This window comes from Schistocerca nitens, chromosome 3, assembly GCF_023898315.1.
Source record: "Schistocerca nitens isolate TAMUIC-IGC-003100 chromosome 3, iqSchNite1.1, whole genome shotgun sequence".
Classification (NCBI taxonomy): Eukaryota; Metazoa; Arthropoda; class Insecta; order Orthoptera; family Acrididae; genus Schistocerca; species Schistocerca nitens.
In genome coordinates, this window is record NC_064616.1 from 203,573,332 (window position 1) to 203,596,768 (window position 23,437).

Sequence of the window (23,437 nt, forward strand, 5' to 3'; positions counted from 1 at the left end):
ACATTCGTGAAATAGTAAATTAGTATCATTCGCCCGGTTGGCCGTGCGGTCCATCGCACTGCTTTCCGGCAGGAAGGAGCGCCGGTCCCCGGCACGAATCCGCCCGGGGGATTTGTGTCGAGGTCCGGTGAGCCGGGCAGTCTGTGGATGGTTTTTAGGCCGTTTTCCATCTGCCTCGGCGAATGCGGGCTGGTTCCCCTCATTCCGCCTCAGCTACACTATGTCGGCGATTGCTGCGCAAACAAGTTCTCTATGACGCAAACATAGTGGTTACACTCGTCTGGTGTGAGACGTTCCCTGGGGGGGGGGGGGGAGGGGGGGCGGTCCACCGGGCGCAGAACCGCACAATAACCCTCGGTTCGGTGTGGGGCGGCGGAGGGGTGAAGTGGACTGCGGTAGTCGTCGTGGGGTTGCGGACCACTGCGGCTGCAGCGGGGACGGAGCCTCCCCGTCGTTTCTCGGTCCCCGATAACATAACCTAACATAACATCATTATCTTTACAGATCTGAAGATGGTTATAGAGGAACCGAAACTGCTCATACGAATAAACATTTTGCAATCAGGACGGATTAAAAGTTACATTGTAAATCACTGATTGCGTCTATCCTATCAGACATTATGTCTGTTTTTGCGAAAGTTATTTTGTTGTAATTACTCAATGCCACAATGGGATGTGAGAATTGCAACAAAGGAACTTTTAGAACGAAGACGCATCAAACCGCGCCAACGCGGCCAGACGGTAAACTACTGACAGGGATTTTCGGGACGTTCGCGTGGCAGCAGCTCATTGGGAACACGAGATGTCAACAGTCGTACGTAATTAATAAATATTTCATGCAGGACATACAAAAGTTAAACCATAAATACATCGTACATTGCGAAATGAATACTGCTTCGCGTGTATGTAGAAAAAGTGGTGTCAGCTTCAGACGCTGAACAATTTGAGGTGAGTCGCAGCGATGACGTCCTTGCAGTCGACGTCGGGGCTGTGCCTGGCGAGCGCCAGGACGAGGCCGATGAGGAGCCCCACGACGAGCAGACCCAGCGCCGCCACCACCAGCACCAGCCTGCGCTCCAGTTTGGTGCGCGGCCGGCACATGCAGTACTGCTCCTGTACCACCGTCCTGCAACACACCACTCCACTCAGCACACCTGCTCTGCTTCCACTATCACGTAATAAACTCTAAATACACTATTGGCCATTAAAATTGCTACACCACGAATATGACGTGCTACAGACGCGAAATTTAACCGACAGGAAGAAGATGCTGTGATATGCAAATGATTAGCCTTTCAGAGCATTCACACAAGCCTGACGCCGGTGGTGACACCTACAACGTGCTGACACGAGCCAACTTTCCAGCCGATTTCTCATACACAAACAGCAGTTCACCGGCGTTGCCTGGTGAAACGTTGTGATGCCTCGTCTAAGGAGGAGAAATGCGTAACACCACCTTTCCGGCTTTGATAAAGATCGGATTGTAGCCTATCGCGATTGCGGTTTATCGTATCGCGACATTGCTGCTCGCGTTGGTCGAGATCCAATGACTGTTAGCAGAATATGGAATCGGTGGGTTCAGGAGGGTAATACGAAACGCCATGCTGGACCCCAACGGCCTCGTATCACGAGCAGTCGAGATCACAGGCATCTTATCCGCATGGCTGTAGCGGATCGTGCAGCCACGTCAGGATCCCAGAGTCAACAGATGGGGACGTTTGCAAGATAACAACCATCTCCACGAACAGTTCGACGACGTTTGCAGCCGTATGGACTATCAGCTCGGAGACTATGGCTGCGGTTACCCTTGACGCTGCATCACAGACAGGACCGCCAGCGATGGTGTACTCAACGACGAACCTGGTGCACAAATGGCAAAACTTCATTTTTATCCGAAGAATCCAGATTCTGTTTACAGCATCATGATGGTCGTATCCGTGTTTGCCGACATGGAGGCGAACGCACATTGGAAGCGTGTATCCGTCATCGCCATACTGTCGTATCACCCGGCGTGGTAGTATGGGGTGTCATTGGTTACACGTCTCGGTCCACTCTTGTTCGCATTGACGGCACTTTGAACAGTGGACGTTACATTTCAGATGTGTTACGACCCCCGGCTCTACCCTCCATTCGTTCCCTGCGAAAGCCTACATTTCAGCAGGATATGCACGAGCGCATGTTGCAGGTCCTGTACGGGCCTTTCTGGATACATTTCATGTTCGACTGCTGCCCTCGCCAGCACATTCTCCAGATCTCTCACCAATTGAAAACGCGTGGTCAATGGTGGTCGAGCAACTCGCTCATCACAATACGCCAGTCACTACTCTTGATGAACTGTGGTATCGCGTTGAAGCTGAATGGCCAGCTGTACCCGTGCACGCCATCCGAGCTCTGTATGACACAATGCCCAGGCGTTCAAGGCCGTTATTACGGCCAGAGGCGGATGTTCTGGGTAGTGATTTCTCAGGATCTATGCACCCAAATTACGTGAAAATGTAATCTCATGTCAGTTCTAGTATACTATATTTGTCCAATGAATACCCGTTTATCATCTGCATTTCTTCTTGGTGAAGCAATTTTAATGGCCAATAGTGTAGTATTCTCATCCGGTAGCGACGAAGACGCAGGTGGCCCGACAACGGCGACCGTCTACTGTGTTGGCCGCCTACTGTGTTGTCGTCAGTCTGCCTCAGTGTGCGCCAGAGCAAACCGTTCAGCCGTCGCCACACGGACTGTGCTGTCGAACGTTAACGTTGAACGTCCAAGTTCAACGAGTTGCTGAACGCTCAATAACGATGCGACTTGTGCATACCGTACGTGGGCCCCAACGTGGTATTCGCGATCGCAACGCACTCCAGCGGCAGTTGACGGATGTATCTAAACTACTGGCCATTAAAATTGCTACACCAAGAAGAAATGCAGATGATAAACGGGTATTCATTGGACAAATATATTATACTAGAACTGACATGTGCTTGCATTTTCTCACAGTTTGGGTGCATAGATCCGGAGAAATCAGTACCCAGAACAACCACCTCTGGCCGTAATAACGGCCTTCATACGCCTGGGCATTGAGTGAAACAGAGCTCGGATGGCGAGTACAGGTACAGCTGCTCATGCAGCTTCAACACGATACCATAGTTCTTCAAGACTAGTGACTGGCGTATTGTGACGAGCCAGTTGCTCGGCCACCATTGACCAGACGTTTTCAGTTGGTGAGAGATCTGGAGAATGTGCTGGCCAGGGCAGCAGTCGAACATGAAATGTATCCAGAAAGGCCCGTACAGGACCTGCGACATGCGGTCGTGCATTATCCTGCTGAAACTTAGGGTTACGCGGGGATCGAATGGAGGGTAGAGCCATGGGTCGTAAAACATCTGAAATGTAACGTCCACCGTTCAAAGTGCCGTCAATGCGAACAAGAGGTGACCGAGACGCGTAACCAATGGCACCCCATACAATCACGCCGGATGATACGCCAGTATGGCGATGACGAATACACGCTTCCAATGTGCGTTTACCGCGATGTCGCCAAACACGGATGTGACCATCATGATGCTGTAAACAGAACCTGGATTTATCCGAAAATATGACGTCTTGCTATTGGTGCACCCAGGTTCGTCTTTGAGTACACCATCGCAGGCCCTCCTGTCTGTGGTGCAGCGACAAGGGTAACCGCAGCCATGGTCTCCGAGCTGATAGTCCATGCTGCAGAAAACGTCGTCGAACTGTTCGTGCCGATGGTTGTTGTCTTGCAAACGTCCCCATCTGTTGACTCAGGGATCGAGACATGTCTGCGCGATCTGTTACAGCTATGCGAATAAGATGCCTGTCATCTCGACTGCTAGTGATACGAGGCCGTTGGGATCCAGCACGGCGTTCCATATTACCCTCCTGAACCCACCGATTCCATATTCTGCTAAAAGTCATTGGATCTCGACTAAGGCAAGCAGCACTGTCGCGATATGATAAACCGCAATCGCGATAGGCTACAATCTGACCTTTATCAAAGTCGAAAACGTGATGGTACGCATTTCTCCTCCTTACACGAGGCATCGCAACAACGTTTCACCAGGCAACGCCAGTCATCTGCTGTTTGTGTATGAGAAATCGGTTGGAAACTTTCCTCACGTCAGCACGTTGCAGGTGTCGGCACCGGCGCCAACCTTGTGTGAATGCTCTGAAATGCTAATCATTTTTCATATAACAGCATCTTCTTCCTGTCGGTTAACTTTCGCGTCTGTAGCACGTCATCTTCGTGGTGTAGCAATTTTAATGGTCAGTTGTATAGTTCGTAAATCGCACTGTTTGCTCAACGGGCGCGTGTAAAATTCCCACGTTAGCTCTATTAAAACGCACATTTCCTCCATCGTCCACGAAAATTCATGTACCATGTCCAATCAATAAAGACACAAGGTTATTAAAGTTCTATTACAAATAGTGCGGGACAAATTTGGAATACTTCTCCGCATAAAATAAACATTCTTTCATCATTCCCACATTTTAGTAAAACCCCAAGGTCAGTCTTACTTGATCACAGTTTCTACGCAGTAGCAGAATCTTTGCAACATGTGAATTACGAAGCGTAAAAGAAAAAGGAGCAAAATATCTTTACCCAAGTAGCGCAAGCTGTCATGTAGATTCACCCGATCGAACAAAGTCACCCCTCAAAAAAAGGTGAACTTATATTTACATAACATCAAATATTATAGTATATACTTATATTAAACTAATAATAAAGTATCAGAACCTAATAAAAACGCGAACGCTTGGTAAAGAAGATTTGGAAGTGTCCACACGCCAACCACTGCCCCAACAATAACGCTACCCATTACGCTAATGGAACAACATACACGTCTTTTCTTATCATATTATCTTACTCCTTGCTGAAAACCTTACTCTTAGATATATTACTAATTGAAATTTAATTATAACAAATTGTACCAAGAACAATGAGTTTTCGGTGGATCTTCAGTGTGTCGCTGCCCTCAAATAGTCTACTCTGATAATACGCAAGTTACAGTAATTCTTTTGCCATGAATATGATGTTTCTCATTATTTTATTGGAACGAATCACATAGTAAACAATGGGTTTTCCAGTGATTATCAATTTGCTGATGCTCAGAAACGGCATATATACATATAGACTTGAAATGAATGCCAATACGGCGCCTCACAACTCTGTACTGAAGGGAGTTGGCGGCGTGTGACGTAGGTGGCTTTATGGAATCTCATTGGTCAACGCACAGACGCACGCGCAGGATAACTGACATGCCATATATTGCTCTGCACGTTCGGAAAGAATCCCGAACGTGCTATTCCACGCTATGACGTCAGACATTCGCCACGATCAACGCTCAACGTTCGGATGCACGGTCCGGGTGCCGACGGCTTTACGCTACATCGTGTTGTTCGGAAGGCGCCGTACAATACCAGTTTTGAGACCTTGCTGTGCGTGTGGATTTTGTGTCGCATGTCTCCTCGGACGGTCAGAACTTTACTGTTGAGGGGCTTTCTTGTGTTTATGGAAGAAGTGTCTCCTAACGTCTCCTGTGGACGCACGTATCTCTTGGCGGGGCATTACAGCTGTTTTCACTTACAAATTCCGGGCTGATAGGCCATGTTCGATGCATAAAACTGTCTCCTGACGTTTCGTGTCCGACAGCGAGAGATATCCTCCGAGATAAAGCGGCGACCTACAAAGAGAACTCTAGGAAGCGCTGATTATACAGGGTGGTCCATTGATCGTGACCGGGCCAAATATCTCACGAAATAAGCGTCAAACGAATAAACTACAAGGAACGAAACTTGTACAGCTTGAAGGGGGAAACCAGATGGCGCTATGGTGGGCCCGCTAGATGGCGATGCCATAGGTTAAACGGATATCAACTCCGTTTTTTTTAAATAGGAACCCCCATTTTTTATTACATATTCGTGTAGTACGTAAAGAAATATGAATTTTTTAGTTGGACCACTTTTTTCGCTTTGTGATAGATGGCGCTGTAATAGTCACCAACATATTGCTCACAATTTTAGATGAACAGTTGGTAACAGGTCCGTTTCTCAAAATTAAAATACAGAACGTGGGTATTTTGAACATTTTATTTCGGTTGTTCCAATGTGATACATGTAACTTTGTGAACTTATCATTTCTGAGAACACATGCTGTTACAGCGTGATTACCTGTAAATACCACATTGATGCAATAATTGCTTAAATTGATGTTCAAATGGTTCAAATGGTTCAAATGGCTCTGAGCACTATGGGACTCAACTTCTGAGGTCATTAGTCCCCTAGAACGTAGAACTAGTTAAACCTAACTAACCTAAGGACATCACACACATCCATGCCCGAGACAGGATTCGAACCTGCGACCGTAGCGGTCTCGCGGTTCCAGACTGCAGCGCCTAGAACCGCACGGCCACTTCGGCCGGCCAAAATGATGTCCGTCAACCTCAATGCATTTGGCAATACACTGTATCACTTTTCAACATAGTCTCCCCCACGCTCAGTGCAAGTCCTCCAGCTCTTACAAAGTGAATAAATTCCTTTAGAAAAAAAAATTCTTTTGGTAGTCCGCGCAAGTACTCATGCACCACGTGGCGTACTTCTTCATCAGAACGGAACTTCTTTCCTCTCATTGAGTCTTTGAGTGGTCCAAACATATGGAAATCACTTGGGGCAAGGTCTGGTGAGTATGGTGGATGAGGAAGACACTCAAAATGCAGGTCTTTGATTGTTGCAACTGTTGTACGGGCAGTGTGGGGCCTTGCATTGTCATGTTGCAAAAGGACACCTGCTGACAGCAATCCACGTCGCTTTGATTTGATTGCAGGCCGCAGATGATTTTTTAGGAGATATGTGTATGATGCAGTGGTGACAGTAGTCATTCTAGACATGTAATGACGCCTTTTTCGTCCCAAAAGAGTGTCAGCATAACATTCCCTGCTGATAGTTCTGTTCGAAACTTCTTTGGTTTTGGTGATGAGGAATGACGTCATTCCTTTCTCGCTCTCTTCGTTTCCGGTTGGTGGAAGTGAACCCAGGTTTCGTCCCCAGTAACGATTCCTGAAAAGGAAGCCATCACCTTCTCGTTGAAAGCGCCGAAGAAGTTCTTCACAAGCATCAACACGTCGTTCTCTCATTTCAGGAGTCAGCTGCCGTGGCACCCATCTTGCAGACACTTTGTGAAACTGGAGCACATCATGCACAGTGTGGTGTGCTGACCCATGACTAATCTGTAAGAATGCTGCAGTGTCATTCAGTGTCACTCAGCGGTTTTCCTTCACTATGGCTTCAACTGCTGCAATGTTCTGTAGCGTCACAACTCGTTGTGCCTGACCTGGACGAGGAGCATCTTCCACTGAAGTCACACCATTTGCGAACTTCCTACTCCATTCGTAGACTTGCTGCTGTGACAAATATGTACCACCATACTGAACCTTCATCCATCGATGAATTTCAATAGGTTTCACACCTCCACTACGCAAAAACCGAATAACAGAACGCTGTTCTTCCCTGGTGCAAGTCGCAAGTGGGGCGGCCATCTTTATACTGATACTGCGACGTTATGTGTGCATCTGCACTATGCTGCCACCTACAGGCTATTCTGCACGCTGTTTGTAGCGCGCTTACCAACTTACAGGATAACGGCGTGAAATTTCCATTTGTTATTACAAATTAAAGGTTTTCATTTGATTCACCCTCGTATTATTCAGATGATGTCTCCCAGTCTTGTTTATCTTCATCTGCATTTTGAGCTTAAGGGACCTGTATAATCAGTTCTTTGCTTGAGAGCAGTAAACATAATGTTCCTTTTAAGAAATCTCTGCCTCGTGATGGCTGGGTGTTGTGTGCTGTCCTTAGGTTAGTTACGTTTAAGTAGTTCTAAGTTCTAGGGGACTGATGACCATAGATGTTAAGTCCCATAGTGCTCAGAGCCATTTGAACCTTTTAAGAAAGGTTCGCTGGTTTTCTTTGGCTTCGGTCTCATACCTATTATTTATGGATGAGGTATCAGTAGTAGCCTGTTTATTATGTCCAGATTGCATTCTTCTCATGAGAATTTCCTGGCAAACGTTTGTCTGAACAGACGAAAGTGCTTATTGCAAGCCTCGCTTGCTTCTTCCGATAAACTGCATATGAGTAAGAGGGCATGTTCATTGACAGTTGACTCATCTACTAAAATCTTTTGTACAATGGGAGACATAGGAGGTCATGTATATAAAGCTATGTATAGTCTTGCTGTTTAAACAATATAAGCAGAAAATTAATTACATATAGCCTACAGCTTACCACCCAGAATCTAATGGCGCACTGGAAAGAAGTCATACTACACTAGTTGAATATTTTACGTATTTTGTCGCAGACGATCTAAGTTCTTGCGAAAAGTGGGTACAATATGAGTACGCAATTTTTGTGTTTAGTAACACATCATACAGCTGAACGGGGTTCACATTATTCGAACTAGTCTATGCTAGAACAGTAAACGAACCAGGAATATTGCAACAAGAGTCAACACAGGTAACTTACGATAATGAATCATATGTGAAAAGACTAAGAGCAAGAGACCACAGAGAATAGTAAGAGAGTTCATAGTAAAGATTAAAAAAGACGTTAAGGAACAATATGATGAGACACGGAGCCATATGAAGCAGAACACATAGAAACCCCGAAAGTAGTAATAAAGAAACAAAAGTACCTGTCAACAGATTAACACAGTAGTTTCAATTTCAGGTATGGCACATGTAGAGAGAATGTTCCTAATACTAGCAATCACAGCGCTACATACAAGTTCCGAAGCAGAACAAACGACAACGGCAAAAGTAGGACTCTCTTATGATAATTTAAGAGAAGTTGAGACTTAAAATACCGCTTGGAGATTTGTACCGTATTTAAAATTAGATGCTATACCTGAACATTGTCAGAAGGCTAAAAGACAAGAAACGTTAGCAGTCCAGAGATGTCGGAATACACTGAAAGAACTGGCTAAATGGTTCAAATGGCTCTGAGCACTATGGGACTTAACATCTATGGTCATCAGTCTCCTAGAACTTTGAACTACTTAAACCTAACTAACCTAAGGACAGCTCACAACACCCAGTCATCACGAGGCAGAGAAAATCCCTGATCCCGCCGGGAATCGAACCCGGAACCCGGGCGCGGGAAGCGAGAACGCTACCGCACGACCACGAGCTGCGGACTGAAAGAACTGCATGCGCAATTAATAGAGTGTTGCCTGTTTCAGAAAGAAAGGGAAAGAAAATTAGCATTTAAGAACTCGGCGATTGCAAAGTCATTAGAGACGAAGCACAAGCTCTTCGAAGGAACCATCCCGGTATTTGCCTGATAAAATCTGGATGTCAGCGTTGCACTGGAAACGTAACGATCGATTACTTTCAATCGAGAATGTTGGCATTACCACAGACGACCTCATAGCCGACGCTACGCGTAGGACAGTGGCGCCCTCTGCACTGGCTATACAGGGTGGTCGATTGATACTGACCGGGCCAAATATCTCACCGTTTTACACGCAAAAATGAGAACATGGATTTTCTTGAATTACAGCACCAACTACCAAGAATCAAAACAAATGTTTAAGACAAAATGTACGTAGTTTTTTATGTAGAATCTGATTCTGCAAAAAAAAAAAAAATGGGGGTTCCCATTTGAAATTTTAGAGTTGCCTCCCGCCCCACCTCCAGAGGGCTGGGGTGGCGGGCTGATTTCAGCACCAGCAGATGTCCCCCTCGAAAATAATCGACTTTGGATTCTACACATTTTTGCGTGTGAAGCTTATTTATCGAGATATTCTGGTTTGTCACGTATATATATATATATATATATATATATATATATATATATGTGTGTGTGTGTGTGTGTGTGTGTGTGTGTGCTGAGATACACTTGCTTAATGTCGTGTGCGACCACCGCGAGCACGTGAAAGTGCCGGCTGCAACACAACGTGGCATGGACTCGACTAATGTCTCAAGTAGTCCTGGAGGGAATTGACACCATGTATCCTGCAGAGCTGTCCATAAATCCATAGGAGCACGAAGGGGCGGAGGTCTCTTCTTAACAGCACGTTGCAAGGCACCCCAGATATGCTCTATAACGTTCATCTCTGACAGCCGCGATGGCCGAGGGGTTCTAGGCGCTTCAGTCCGGAACCACGAGGCTGCTACGGTCGCAGGTTCGAATCCTGCATGGATGTGTGTGATGTCCTTAGGTTAGTTAGGTTTGCTTAGCTCTAAGTCTAGGGGACTGATGATCTCAGATGTTAAGACCCATAGTGCTTAGAGCCATTTGAACCATTTTTGAACGTTCCTCTCTGGGGAGTTTGGTGGCTAGCGAAAGTGTTTAAAACTCAGAAGAGTGTTCCTGGAGCCACTCTGCAGCAATTATGGACGTATGAGGTGTCGCATTGTCCTGCTGGAACTGCCTACGTCCGTCGGAATGCACAATCGACATGAATGGATGCAGGTGATCAGAGAGGATGTTTACGAACGTGTCATCTGTCAGAGTCGTATCTAGAAGTATAAGGGGTCCTCTATCACTCCAACTGCACACGCCCCACACCATTACATGTTGACATGTAGGGTCCATAGATTCATGAGGCAGTCTCCATACCCGTACACGTCTATCCGCTCGATAGAATTTGAAACCAGACTCATCCGACCAGGCAACATCAACAGTCGAATGTCGGTGTTGACGGGCCCAGGCGAGGTGTAAAGCTTTGTGTCATCAAGGGTACACGAGCGGGCCTTGGGTTCCGAAAGCCCATATCGATGATGTTTCGATGAATGGTTCACACACTGACACCTGTTGATGAATCTGCAACAGTTTGTGGAAGGGTTGCACTTGTGTCACGCTGAACGATTCTCTTCAGTCGTCGTTGGTCTCGTTCATGCAGTATCTTTTTCCAGCCGCAGCGATGTCGGAGACTTGATATTTTTCCGGATTCCTGATAGTCACGGTACTCTGGTGAAATGCTCGTACGGGAAAATCCCCACATCATCGCTACCTCGGAGATGCTGTGTCCTATCACTTGTGCGCCGACTGTAACATCACGTTCAAACTCACTTATATCTTGATATCCCGCCATTATAGCAGCACTAAGCGATCTAACTTGTGCGCCAGAGACTTGCTGCCTTATATAGGCGTTGCTGACCGCAGCGAGCGCCGTATTCTATCTGTTTACATACCTCTCTACTTGAGTGCGTATGGATATATCAGTTTTCTTTGGTGCTTTCGTGTGTGTGTGTGTGTGTGTGTGTGTGTGTGTGTGAAAGCAGCAGTGGTTTGTTTCTTTTTTTTTTCTCCTGCAATGACTCTAGAAAAAACTAACAGTTTTGGTTCAAAAATGGCTCTGAGCACTATGGGAGTTAACATCTGAGGTCATCAGTCCCCTAGAACTTAGAACTACTTAAACCTAACTAACCTAAGGACATCACACACATCCATGCCCGAGGCTGGATTCGAACCTGCGACCTGTTGGTCATGCGGTTCCAGCCTGTAGCGCCTAGAACCGCTCGGCCACCCCGGCCGGCTAACAGTTTTGCGTTGCTAAATGAGAGCGAGCTATGTTTGCTTGGCGAAACGAGTCTAGCTAAGGTATGTTATAGGACGTTGTGATAGAATGGCGATAACGAATATGTTTCAGTTGTCTAGTTTCCATTCTGTTTATTAATCGCATGTAACTTGCAATCGGCTTTAGCAAGTGTGTATTTCATTTACCAGACCGTCTGAGTCTTACATATCTTCCAATATACGTTGAAGAACTGATCATTTTATGGGTGTGCCAAATAAAGCACACGTTCTGGTTTGAATGACCCAGTTACATTGATGGAAAGAAAAATTGTAAAGCCAAAAAATTATTAATCTAGAGTAATGAAATTTCGGTAAAACACTCGTCTAGGTAACATAAAGCTAACATAAACATTGCGAGACCTCAGGTTAATGTAAGCGCGAGATAAGCCATCGCAAATGTGAAATTCTGGTGCATTAATACTCGGTGTAACCACGAGGCACTCGAATGCATTAATTCACGCTTGCAAACGTGCATTCAGATGACGTATGACAGTTTGTGGAATGCACTTCCATGCCAGTTGCACTTGCTTGGTTGGTTGGTTGATTTGGGGGAAGACAATATGTCGACACTGTGGAGAGCATGTTGCGTTACAACAGCGGTATGTGGGTGAGTGTTATCCTGCTGGAAAACATCCGCTGAGATGCTGTTCATGAATGGCAACATAACAGATCGAAGCACTTGATTGACATACAGATTTCCAGTCAAGATGTGTGGGATAACTACGAGAGTACTCTCACTGGCTTACGAAATCACAAACCAGTATTTCTAGCACACAGAGATGTCGGTTGCAGGCCCTCAACTGGCCACATTCTAACCAACACGCGGTCATTACTGACACGGAGACAGAACCAGCTTTCATCAGAAATCACAACGGACCTTCAACTGGCCTCCAATGAGCTCACGGTTGACACCACGGAAGTGGCAAACGGAAGTAGTTTGAGGTCAGGGCTGGTGAGGAAGGCTACCATGGAGCTGTCCTTGAAGTAACCGATTTATAAGAGTTCGTTGTGTCACTGCTGTGCCAACTGCTGCTAGGATTGCTGCGGCAGATAGATGCAGTACGATGTGCCAAAGCCATACGCCGAACATGATGGTCTTTGCTTTCGGGAGTGCCAAGTGGCGGCCCGGAGTTCGATTTTCTTGTGACTATATTTCCTCGTGACCACCGCTGCCAGCAATCGTCTACAGTGGCTACAGTCCTGCCAAGTCTTTCTCCAGTACTGCAGGATGAACATCAAGCTTCTCGTAGCGCTATTACATGGCTCAGTGTGATGTTCGTAATGGCGTCTCTGTCGTCTTACAGGCATTCTTGACTACATCAACTCACCACGCCAAATCTCAAAGACTCTAACGCTCACGACCTCTACTGCGTGTATTGAAACCAAACCTAATTTGCATCCTCATAGTGGCGCACCTAACAACCCGCCAGGGTAGCCGAGAGCGGTAACGCGCTACTTCCTGGACTCGGGTAGGCGCGCCGGCCCCGGATCGAATCCGCCTGGAGGACTAACGACGAGGACCGGTGTGCCAGCCAGCCTGGATGTGGTTTTTAGGCGGTTTTCCACATGCTGCTAGATGAATACCGGGTTGGTACCCACGTTCCGTCTCAGTTACACAACTCACAGACATCTGCTACACGTTCGCACTATTCCATGGATTACACTAACCGCAGACAATTAGGGTACACACATTCCATCCTGGGGGGTACGGGGTGGCGACAGGAAGGGCATCCGGCCACCCCTCAAAATTAACACGCCAAATCCGGTTAACCATAGCAGCAGACCCCGCCAGTCGGGATAAATGCTTGGAAAGAGAGAGTGGCGCATCTAGCATCACTCTTATGCTACTGGCACAAAATTTGAAGAGATATCATCTTTCATATCTAGAAGTTCTTCTTCGAACTTTGTGTCACACAGCTCCTTCTTGACGTTCCGATTTTTTTGCGTCAGTGTATAGTGACCGTTGTACTAATTATCGGTGTGTTACTCGAGAAAGGGCAATCTTTATGTGGGACTTTATCAACACCCAGTGCTCTCGTTTAAAATACAAGCAAAAGTCTTCACTATGCAGACACAGTACATTATCAAGAACCAGTTACAAGAGTTGTGGGTTACATTGCCTCAGAAGAGGCTCTACAACACCTGTCCCAGGGAATCAGTGAACGCATCCAGGCCAGAGAGAGGGCAGCTCCTAATGATAACTGAGATCATACTGCCAAGCTCTTTTTAAATTTGATTCGATATTGTAATTACCGAAATAGCATGACATACCATCCCACCCCGCGAAGTTTCATTTCGTTTCCACCTCCATTTCTGGGTTCTTCAGTTTCTTTGTCGGTCAGAGTAAATTCCGCATGTCACTATACAGTGTATAGCAGACGAAATTTCGTACGAATATTAGCGATTGTCAGTCCTACTCCACTATTGCATTGAGCGAGGTCATGCCCTGAACTTTCTCAGCTTTCTTGGCCACCAGTTCTCTATAATTTACCCAATTTATGTTCTTGGACATTTGTGTTGCATTTCCGCAAGACTTGTATCAACTTGTTACGACCTTAGCGACGTGCTTCGTAATTCGTTCCATGTTTGTTGTAATGCCTATTAGAAAAGTGCAAAATGCTGAAGATATAATTTAGAAATTGTAAATCTGTGGTAAGGTCTTATGGAACCGAACTGCTGAGGTCATCGGTCCCTAAGCTTACACCCTACTTAATCTAACTTAAACTAACTTACGCTATGGACAACACACACACCCATGCCCGAGGGAGGACTCGAACCTCCAACGTGTGGAGCCGCACAGACCGTGACAAGGCGCCCCAGACTGCATGGCTACCCCGCGCGGTCGATATAATTTAGACTTGGGCGCATTACAACCTTCTATTTAGTTTTCATAACAGATGCATACCGTTTCCCAAGAACCGCTCCAACCAATCTAAGTCTTTCCTAGTACGGATGTCATATCGCTTTATAATATTCTTCTCCGTATGTGAGAGGCTAACAATCTGTATACCTAATCGGATATTTGGGGTTCTTTCTCTTTGTTACGAGCGCTATCTTGTAATTATCGACACTTACAGAGAGCTTCCTCTCCTTACGCCAAGTGTAAATATTGCCTTCGTCCTTCTACATTTCATAGACTTGGTCACGGAAAATTTATCGATATTTAAATGCTAACTTTACTCATGTCCGTACTCAAAATCGTCGTAGAGATTTTTCTCCATTTAACCACATATGGAGGAATATGATTCGAATGCCGGTCATGAAAGTAATCATAATTTCTAAAACGTTTTCTAATGTAATGTTGTTAGTCACCAGAACACATTGAACTGATTATCCCAATTATCCTCCGAAAGCTCTCTTTAGTGTCACAGGGACACATGGAACAGTGCATTCAATGAGATGGGTACTTTAATAATTTCAAATACTTCTATCCATTCTAACCAATACCCACCGTCAACATCTAGCTTCAGAAGACTTCTGGTGTATCGTTCAGTAACACGAGATTAATCATATGACGAAACCCCTATCACGTAAACAACCGATGAGCTCAGTTACAGCCCTTACAATTATCATAACACAGGCACAAAGCTATGGTTTTGAAAAATACGTCTCTATAGTAACCAACATATGTGTTCCGTTCCACATGACAAGGAACGTGCTTTAGTACCAATGGTATTCAAGATTTTTCTTTTTTTTCTGTTTGAGACGATAAAACAACAATGGAAATAAGCATTTTAATAGCATACTTAACTGCAATTGTGGCTTACAGTTGTAAGGAAGCTACGATGTCTCCAGTCATGTTGATTACTTTTTCCGCTTTTATGCTAGCATTCTTTCAGCAAAAAACACTACTGGCCATTAAAATTGCTACACCAAGAAGAAATGCAGCTGATAAACGGGTATTCATTGGACAAATATATTCTACTAGAACTGACATGTGATTACATTTTCACGCAATTTGGGTGCATATATCCTGAGAAATCAGTACCCAGAACAACCACCTCTGGCCGTAATAACGGCCTTGATAAGCCTGGGCATTGAGTCAAACAGAGCTTGGATGGCGTGTACAGGTACAGCTGCCCATGCAGCTTCAACACGATACCACAGTTCATCAAGAGTAGTGACTGGCGTATTGTGACGAGCCAGTTGCTCGGCCACCATTGACCAGGCGTTTTCAGTTGGTGAGAAATCTGGAGAACGTCCTGGCGAGGGCAGCAGTCGAACATGAAATGTATCCAGAAAGGCCCGTACAGGACCTGCAACATGCGGTCGTGCGTTATCCTGATGAAATGTAGGGTTTCGCAGGGATCGAATGAAGGGTAGAGCCACGGGTCGTAACACATCTGAAATGTAACGTCCACTGTTCAAAGTGCCGTCAATGAGAACAAGAGGTGACCGAGACGTGTAACCAATGGCATCCCATACCATCACGCTGGGTGATACGCCAGTATGGCGATGACGAATACACGCTTCCAATGTGCGTTCACCGCGATGTCGCCGAACACGGATGCGACCATCATGACGCTGTAAACATAACCTGGATTCATACGAAAAAATGACGTTTTGACATTCGTGCACCCAGGTTCGTCGTCGAGTACACCATCGCAGGCGCTCCTGCCTGTGACGCAGCGTCAAGGGTAACTGGACCCATGGTCTCCGAGCTGATAGTCCATGCTGCTGCGAACGTCGTCGAACTGTTCGTGCAGATGGTTGTTGTCTTGCAAACGTCCGCATCTGTTGACTCAGGGATCGAGACGTGGCTGCACGATCCGTTACAGCCATGGGGATAAGATGCCTGTCATCTGGACTGCTAGTGATACAAGGCCGTTGGGATCCAGCACGGCGTTCCGTATTGCCCTCCTGAACCCACCGATTCTATATTGTGCTAACAGTCATTGGATCTCGACCAACGCGAGCAGCAATGTCGCCACACTATAAACCGCCGTCGCCATAGTCTACAATCCGACCTTTATCAAAGTCGGAAACGTGATGGTACGTATTTCTGCTCCTTACACGAGGCATCACAACAACGTCTCACCAGGCAATGCCGGTCAACTGCTGTTTGTGTATGAGAAATCGGTTGGAAACTTTCCTCATGTCAGCACGTTGTAGGTGTCACCACTGGCGCCATCCTTGTGTGAATGCGCTGAAAAGCTAATCATTTACATATAACAGCATCTTCTTCCTGTCGGTTAAATTTCGCGTCTCTAGCACGTCATCTTCGTCGTGTAGCAATTTTAATGATCAGTAGTGTAGTATAAAACCTATGTGAGTTAATTAAATAACAATGACTAAAATGAACCACGTCCCACAGTATCTTAGAAACAGCCTGTCCCAAGCTAGACATTTGTCATGGAAACTTAAAGGCATGAAAGAGAAGAGCTGTGAACGTTGCCTTGATCGATAGCATACGCTAAGGGGAGTCCCCCAAATTGAGTCCCGTCACTATTTCTGTTTGCGAAAGTCGGTTCGAGCAGCTGCAATGTCATCTTCATTTGCTTCTATTTCTCGTGGTTAAAACTCTCAATAAATTTTTTTCTAAGCAGTGCTTCTCTTACAGGTCAGTTTCTTCATTCAGTACCTCGTTCGTGAATTGTGTGTATATCTGTAATTCATTCACATTGTTCATGGTATATATTTTAGATATTTTCTGTAAAAAATTTTACACTGTTTTCAATGCGTTGTGCTTTGTCATTTTCATTTTTAAGATGTAGGTACAGAGTACGATGATAATGGAATGCAGTCGAATTAAGTAGGGTGATGCTGAGGGAATTAGATAGGGAAATGAGACACTTAAAGTAGTAAAGGTATTTTGCTGTTTGGGGAGCAAAATAACTGATGATGGTCGAAGTAGAGCGGATATAAAATGTAGACTGGCAATGGCAAGGAAATCGTTTCTGAAGAAGAGAAATTTGTTAACATCGAGTATAGATTTAAGTGTCAGGAAGTCGTTTCTGAAAGTATTTGTATGGAGTGTAGCCATGTATGAAAGTGAAACATGGACGATAACCAGTTTGGACAAGAAGAGAATAGAAGCTTTCGAAATGTGGTGCTACAGAAGAATGCTGAAGATAAGGTGGGTAGATCACGTAACTAATGAGGAGGTATTGAATAGGATTGGGGAGAAGTTTGTGGCACAGCTTGACTAGAAGAAGGGATCGGTTGGTAGGACATGTTTTGAGGCATCAAGGGATCACAAATTTAGCATTGGAGGGCAGCGTGGAGGGTAAAAATCGTAGAGGGAGACCAAGAGATGAATACACTAAACAGATTCAGAAGAATGTAGGCTGCAGAAGGTACTGGGAGATGAAGAAGCTTGCACAGGATAGAGTAGCATGGAGAGCTGCATCAAACCAGTCACAGGACTGAAGACCACAACAACAACAACAGGTACAGAGTTGACTGATTGCTTTCGCGTGATCTCGTATGTTCATTGAATCTAATGTTGATGTTTGTGCGATGTAGAATTTAATGATAAATTTTTGGACACACGCTGATGCGGTTGCAATGGGCAACTGTTTAGCAATAATAATTGCAAACATATTCATAAATACACTATGTGATCAAAAGTATCCGGACACCCCTAAAACATACGGTTTTCATATAAGGTGCATTGTGCTGCCATCTACTACAAGGTACTCCATATCAAAGACCTCAGTTGTCATCAGACATCGTGAGAGAGCAGAATGGGGCGGTCTGCGGAACTCACGGACTTCGAACGTGGGCAGGTGATTGGGTGTCACTTGTGTCATTCGTCTGTTCGCGAGATTTCCACACTCGTAAACATCCCTAGGTCCACTGCTTCCGATGTGATAGTGAGGTGGAGACGTGAAGGGACACGTGCAGCACAAAAGCGTACAGGCCGACCTCGTCTATTGACTGACAGAGACCGCCGACAGTTGAAGAGGGTCGTAACGTGTAATAGGCAGACATCTATCCAGAACGTCACACAGGAATTCCAAACTGCATCAGGATCCACTGCAAGGTATAGTACCCATAATTTACAACCAAGAAAAGTATGTGCAAAAAAATTATTTGGGCCACAAAATGAATAAAATGAACAAACTTTTAGGTAACACAAACGTAAAATTAGCATTCCACCCGACCAATTACTTGAAAATATTAATACGATCAGGAAAAGCCAAAATCTCAGAATTTCGGAACCCAGGACTCTCCAAAAGTCTTGTGAAAACTTAAAGAAATTCTAAATCAGACAGACAAGAAGAAACATCAACATTAGATTTAAAGAATATGCGAGATCGTGAGAAAGCAATTGTTCAACTTAAGACCAACACTTTAAAAATGGAAATGACAAAGCAGAACACATTGAAAACACTTTACAAATTTTACACAGAATATCTAAATGACGTTCCATGAACATTTTGGAAGAGTTAGAGATATACACACATACGAGAAATTTCACGAACGGCCTGGTCAGTGAACAAACTGACCTGCAACTCAAGCCATACTTAGAAAATTTTATTGAAATTGCCTGCCACGAGAAAGGTTAAAGAGATGAAATCACAAATTACAAATATATAAAAATTTTAACCAAATAATAGCTATGCTAAAAACACTCCATGCCTGGTACTCAAAGATAAAAAAATCTGTAAGCATCTAAGATTGTAGTTGTCAAACAATTACCACAAAAAATTTCGTGTTATAAAAATTACGTGATTCTAACAATATTATTTCGTAACAGACAACTCACAGTTGGCCCCTGGGTGCCATGTGATCGTCAACTCTACGTCGACATAAGTAAAAATTTAAATTATAAAAATGACATTATTGATCATAAATTAGCCGAAAATAAGGTTTACTGTTCACAATATCCACAGGTGCACTTCAAAATGGCATTGTAATCCGAAACAGGCAAGCATGTTTTGCAGAAATCTCGAAATGCAAGTAAATTGCCTCATTACAAAATGTCATATTTCGACTTAGCTCGTGCTGTAGGCCCTACTGACAAGCAACTTTCGTTTATAACAAAACGTTGTTGTCATTAGGAAATAGCCTCAAATGGGAGCCGAAGGAGAAGTCTATAAACGCCATAGATACACGCCTGTTACAAAGTAAATACTATCAGAAATCTAATTCATAAACTAAAAGGTGACATTCGTTAAATAATGACGTCAAAATGCATCCGCAGGCAGGCGAGTTCGGCCATCAATACACGATAAACTAAGACTACTGGCACTGAAGTAGTTCATTGAGTGTTGAAGACTCATAAACGCACTTCTTAATATTTTTTTTAATGATAGCCGATTGCAGTATTACTTCTGATCTCCTACGCCGTAGACAGTGAGAGAATATTAATTTTTTGTGAAATATTCAACGCCAAAAACGAGTGTAACAATGTGCGTCGATGCTAATTTTAGTTTAGAAAGTTGTCAAAGATGTCCCGAAGAACATTACCTACCACGATGTAGATCCTACTGAAGAGTGTTGATAGGTGCTGTTACTGCTAGGACAACTGAAGAAACAATTACCCAAGGAACGTTTGAACTGAACTTAGCGTTTATACAAGAAAATTACATTATATGCACTTCTACCAGGTCTCTGTGATGTGCTGCCATGTGACGTACTTTAAGAGGATTACTTACAATCTGAAGATAGAGAACGATGAATTACCAAGATAGCTTGTAAAGCCTGTTCAGTACCTCGCTGTGAGGAAGTACAGCGCTTGCGCCTAGTGCTGTGAAAAGTAGCAAGTCACCTTACGGTTGAGTTTACTCGCCCAATCCAGGAGCATTTTATTCAATCCGATATGAACATGCCGATGGCATGCATTCAACTGCTAAATGCAGCTGTAAATGTGGTTATAAGTCTGCACAATTTGGTTGAATTCTAGAAGTAACGTCGAGAAATGTTATCCTCTGGTAGAAATGCTACTGTCACAACAATTACGAGTGTGTTTTTCAAGTAAGTACCGTTTTGAAATCAAAAAAAGACGTGCTAAGATATCTCAATAATTTTTACATGAAAGCATGTACCTTAATCTACGCGCTGACGTCATTACAGTCTGATTCTTCCACGTTTACGTTGTGTACTGAGTGTTTAAGATGCCCCCGATAATCATGAGTCCCGCCGACTGTGAAGTACGAGCTGTTATAAGATTTCTTAGTGCTAAAGCCCTAGAAGCGGTCGATATTCATCGTGAGATCTGTGCAGTTTACGGAGAAAACATTATGAGTGATGGAATGGTAAGAAAGTGGGTGAGAGCATTTAAAGGTGGCCGCACAAATGTGCATGATGAACAACGGAGTTGGCGTCCTACGGTCGTTAATGAAAGTTTGGTGCAGGAAGTAGACAATCATGTGAGAGAAAACAGACGCTTTACGATTTCCTCCTTGCGGGACGACTTTCCTACTGTTTCTCGTAGTGTTTTGTATGGCATTGTGACCGAGCACTTGAATTACCGAAAATTGTGCGCACGTTGGGTAACGAAAATGTTGACGGATGTACACAAAACCAAACGTTTAGCCAGTGCATTGACTGTATCACAACGCCGGTGATGATTTCTTAAGCCACATTGTTACGGGCGATGAAACATGGGTGGCCTACGTCACACCAAAATCAAAGGAACAGTCCATGGAAGTTGAGCAAGGGCATCGTTTTGCTGCAAGACAATGCCCGTCCGCAAGTGGTGAATCAGACCAAAGATCTCATCACATCTTTTCGATGGGAAACTCTAGATCATCCTCCGAACAGCCCCGATCTTGCGCCCAGTGACTACCATCTGTTCCTGCACTTGAAGAAACACCTGGGCGGTCAGCGTCTTCAAGACGATGACGAAGTCAAAACAGTGGTGAGACAGTGGTTAACAAGTCAGGCGGCGGACTTCTATGAGGAGGGTATTCAAAAACTGCTACAACGTTATGAAAAGTGCCTCAATATTGACGGAAATTATGTAGAAAAGTAGATTAAGGTACAGGCTTTCATGTAAAAATAAAATTATTGAGATATCTTAGCACGTCTTTTTTTTTAATTTACTTACTTAAAAAACACGCCTCGTATATCACTGTAGCAGTCTGGAACCGCGAGACCGCTACGGTCGCAGGTTCGAATCCTGCCTCGGGCATGGATGTGTGTGATGTCCTTAGGTTAGTTAGGTTTAACTAGTTCTAAGTTCCTGGGGACTAATGACCTCAGCAGTTGAGTCCCATAGTGCTCAGAGCCATTTGAACCATTTTATATCACTGTAATAGAGTTCCAAAATTTCATCTAGCTTCAATATCCTTTGCGAAATAAGACCATGATCCCGATAGCTAAGGATATTATACCGTTTGACAGATCCTACAGTAAAATTTGCCGGAAATTTTTACTATAGTTTTGAGAACCGGCCTGAAAATATAGGATATAAAGTTATCAGCAATGGAGCCTAATTTAAAGGTAGAAGTCATTTGCTTTAAATTTAATATATAACGTTCTTCGCTAGAGCATGTGGCAATGATTTGTAAAACACGCCATTCCGTTGAATACTCATATCAAAATCCAAATAGAAACATACTTCCTATGTCATTTATTACGCATTACTAGAAAACTTACAAAAAATGTCTTAGCTTTCTGTGAAGTTACTTTGTGAGGAAATCATTCATAAAGATATATAAAAAATATTTCTTAATAAACGTGCTATTAGACTCGAGTAGATGGAAATATGGTGTACGTAAAATAGGCTCTAAAAGGAAATTACGTCCCAAAAAACTTAGAACTACTGAAAATTAAATGTAGTTGCTATTAAAATCTTTACAAGATCGCGTATTTGATTGTCATTCTTAAAGTAAGGTAACACCTGCAAGAATAGTGAGGGAATGAAAGAGCATAATAAGAGGAATGAGTCAGATGTTACATATTTTGGTTGTAGATTTGGTATTAACATTCCAATGACATGGTATGCTACCGTTACGTGATGCTGAAGATGCAGACGAGACCCCGTGCATCTGCAATTTCTTCAGGCTAACCAAATCTGACCGGAATGAAATCCGGATCTAAATCTCCCGGTTACGAACACATCATTTTATCTTTTTGTAAACACTTTCTGTGTTCTGTTGGAAAAAATAAGAATGCGTTAAGCATTCAATGAACACGATACATTACAGAAAGTATGTCCACCAAGATTATATTTCCTATAAATATAATTTTTGTGTCTTATCGAGAGGTATTTGATACTTACGAAACTTGAGAGATATTCCCTGCACTACCCATCTGCATAGACCCGAATGTGGACGGGGTAGACGTCAAAGTATGTATGTTAAGGGTACGGGGTGCATCTTCGATGCGATCATTGGTCCTTTTCATGGTGACTCCCTCTGAAATAAAATTAAAGTTCTTAATTTCTTTCTACCAGAAGTCATACATAATACAATTATTTGCATTACACTTACTCTACACATATTTAAACTATATAACGCTTACTGCTGTAAAGCAAGAAAAACGCAGATGAATTTATGTACCTCCACCTCCATTATCTTTAATTGAACTCGCCACTGTTTTACAGGAAGAATGGTATACGGAGCACTCGAAAACCATGCAGGACGTGTATTTATCCATTCAAAGATGACTGGAGGTTGTTTTGAATGCCAACGGTCTTCCTAAATCTTGTTATGTAGCGTAATGTACTGTGTTTGTGGTGTTTCCATATTTCTGTCCAACCCCTGTAGAAATATGCTGACTTTTTCCTTATTGTAAACTAGGCCAAAACGCCTCAGAGGAAGCCAGAATGTTAATACATATCCTGCTACCACTCGTGAAAAGAGTGAGCAACGTATTTTCGAGTTCAACTATTGATGTTGTGTAGACATGTCCACCTACCGAGTTACAGCAACTACGCGAAATCTTCTGCAACAAAG

The 23,437-nt window shown here is 44.1% G+C and overlaps 1 protein-coding gene across 1 annotated transcript in view; it reads right to left on the reverse strand.

The window, feature by feature from the left end:
• Nucleotides 1-674: 674 nt before the first annotated feature.
• LOC126249550 (uncharacterized) overlaps nt 675-23,437 on the reverse strand; it is a 102,412-nt gene continuing 79,649 nt past the window's right edge. The window contains exons 2-3 of the mRNA XM_049951214.1: nt 22,762-22,897; nt 675-1,125 (exon numbers count right to left, since the gene is read on the reverse strand). Of these exons, the coding sequence (XP_049807171.1) occupies nt 927-1,125; nt 22,762-22,886 (324 nt within the window). The 5' untranslated portion in view covers nt 22,887-22,897 and the 3' untranslated portion in view covers nt 675-926. The remainder of the gene's footprint in view (nt 1,126-22,761; nt 22,898-23,437) is intronic.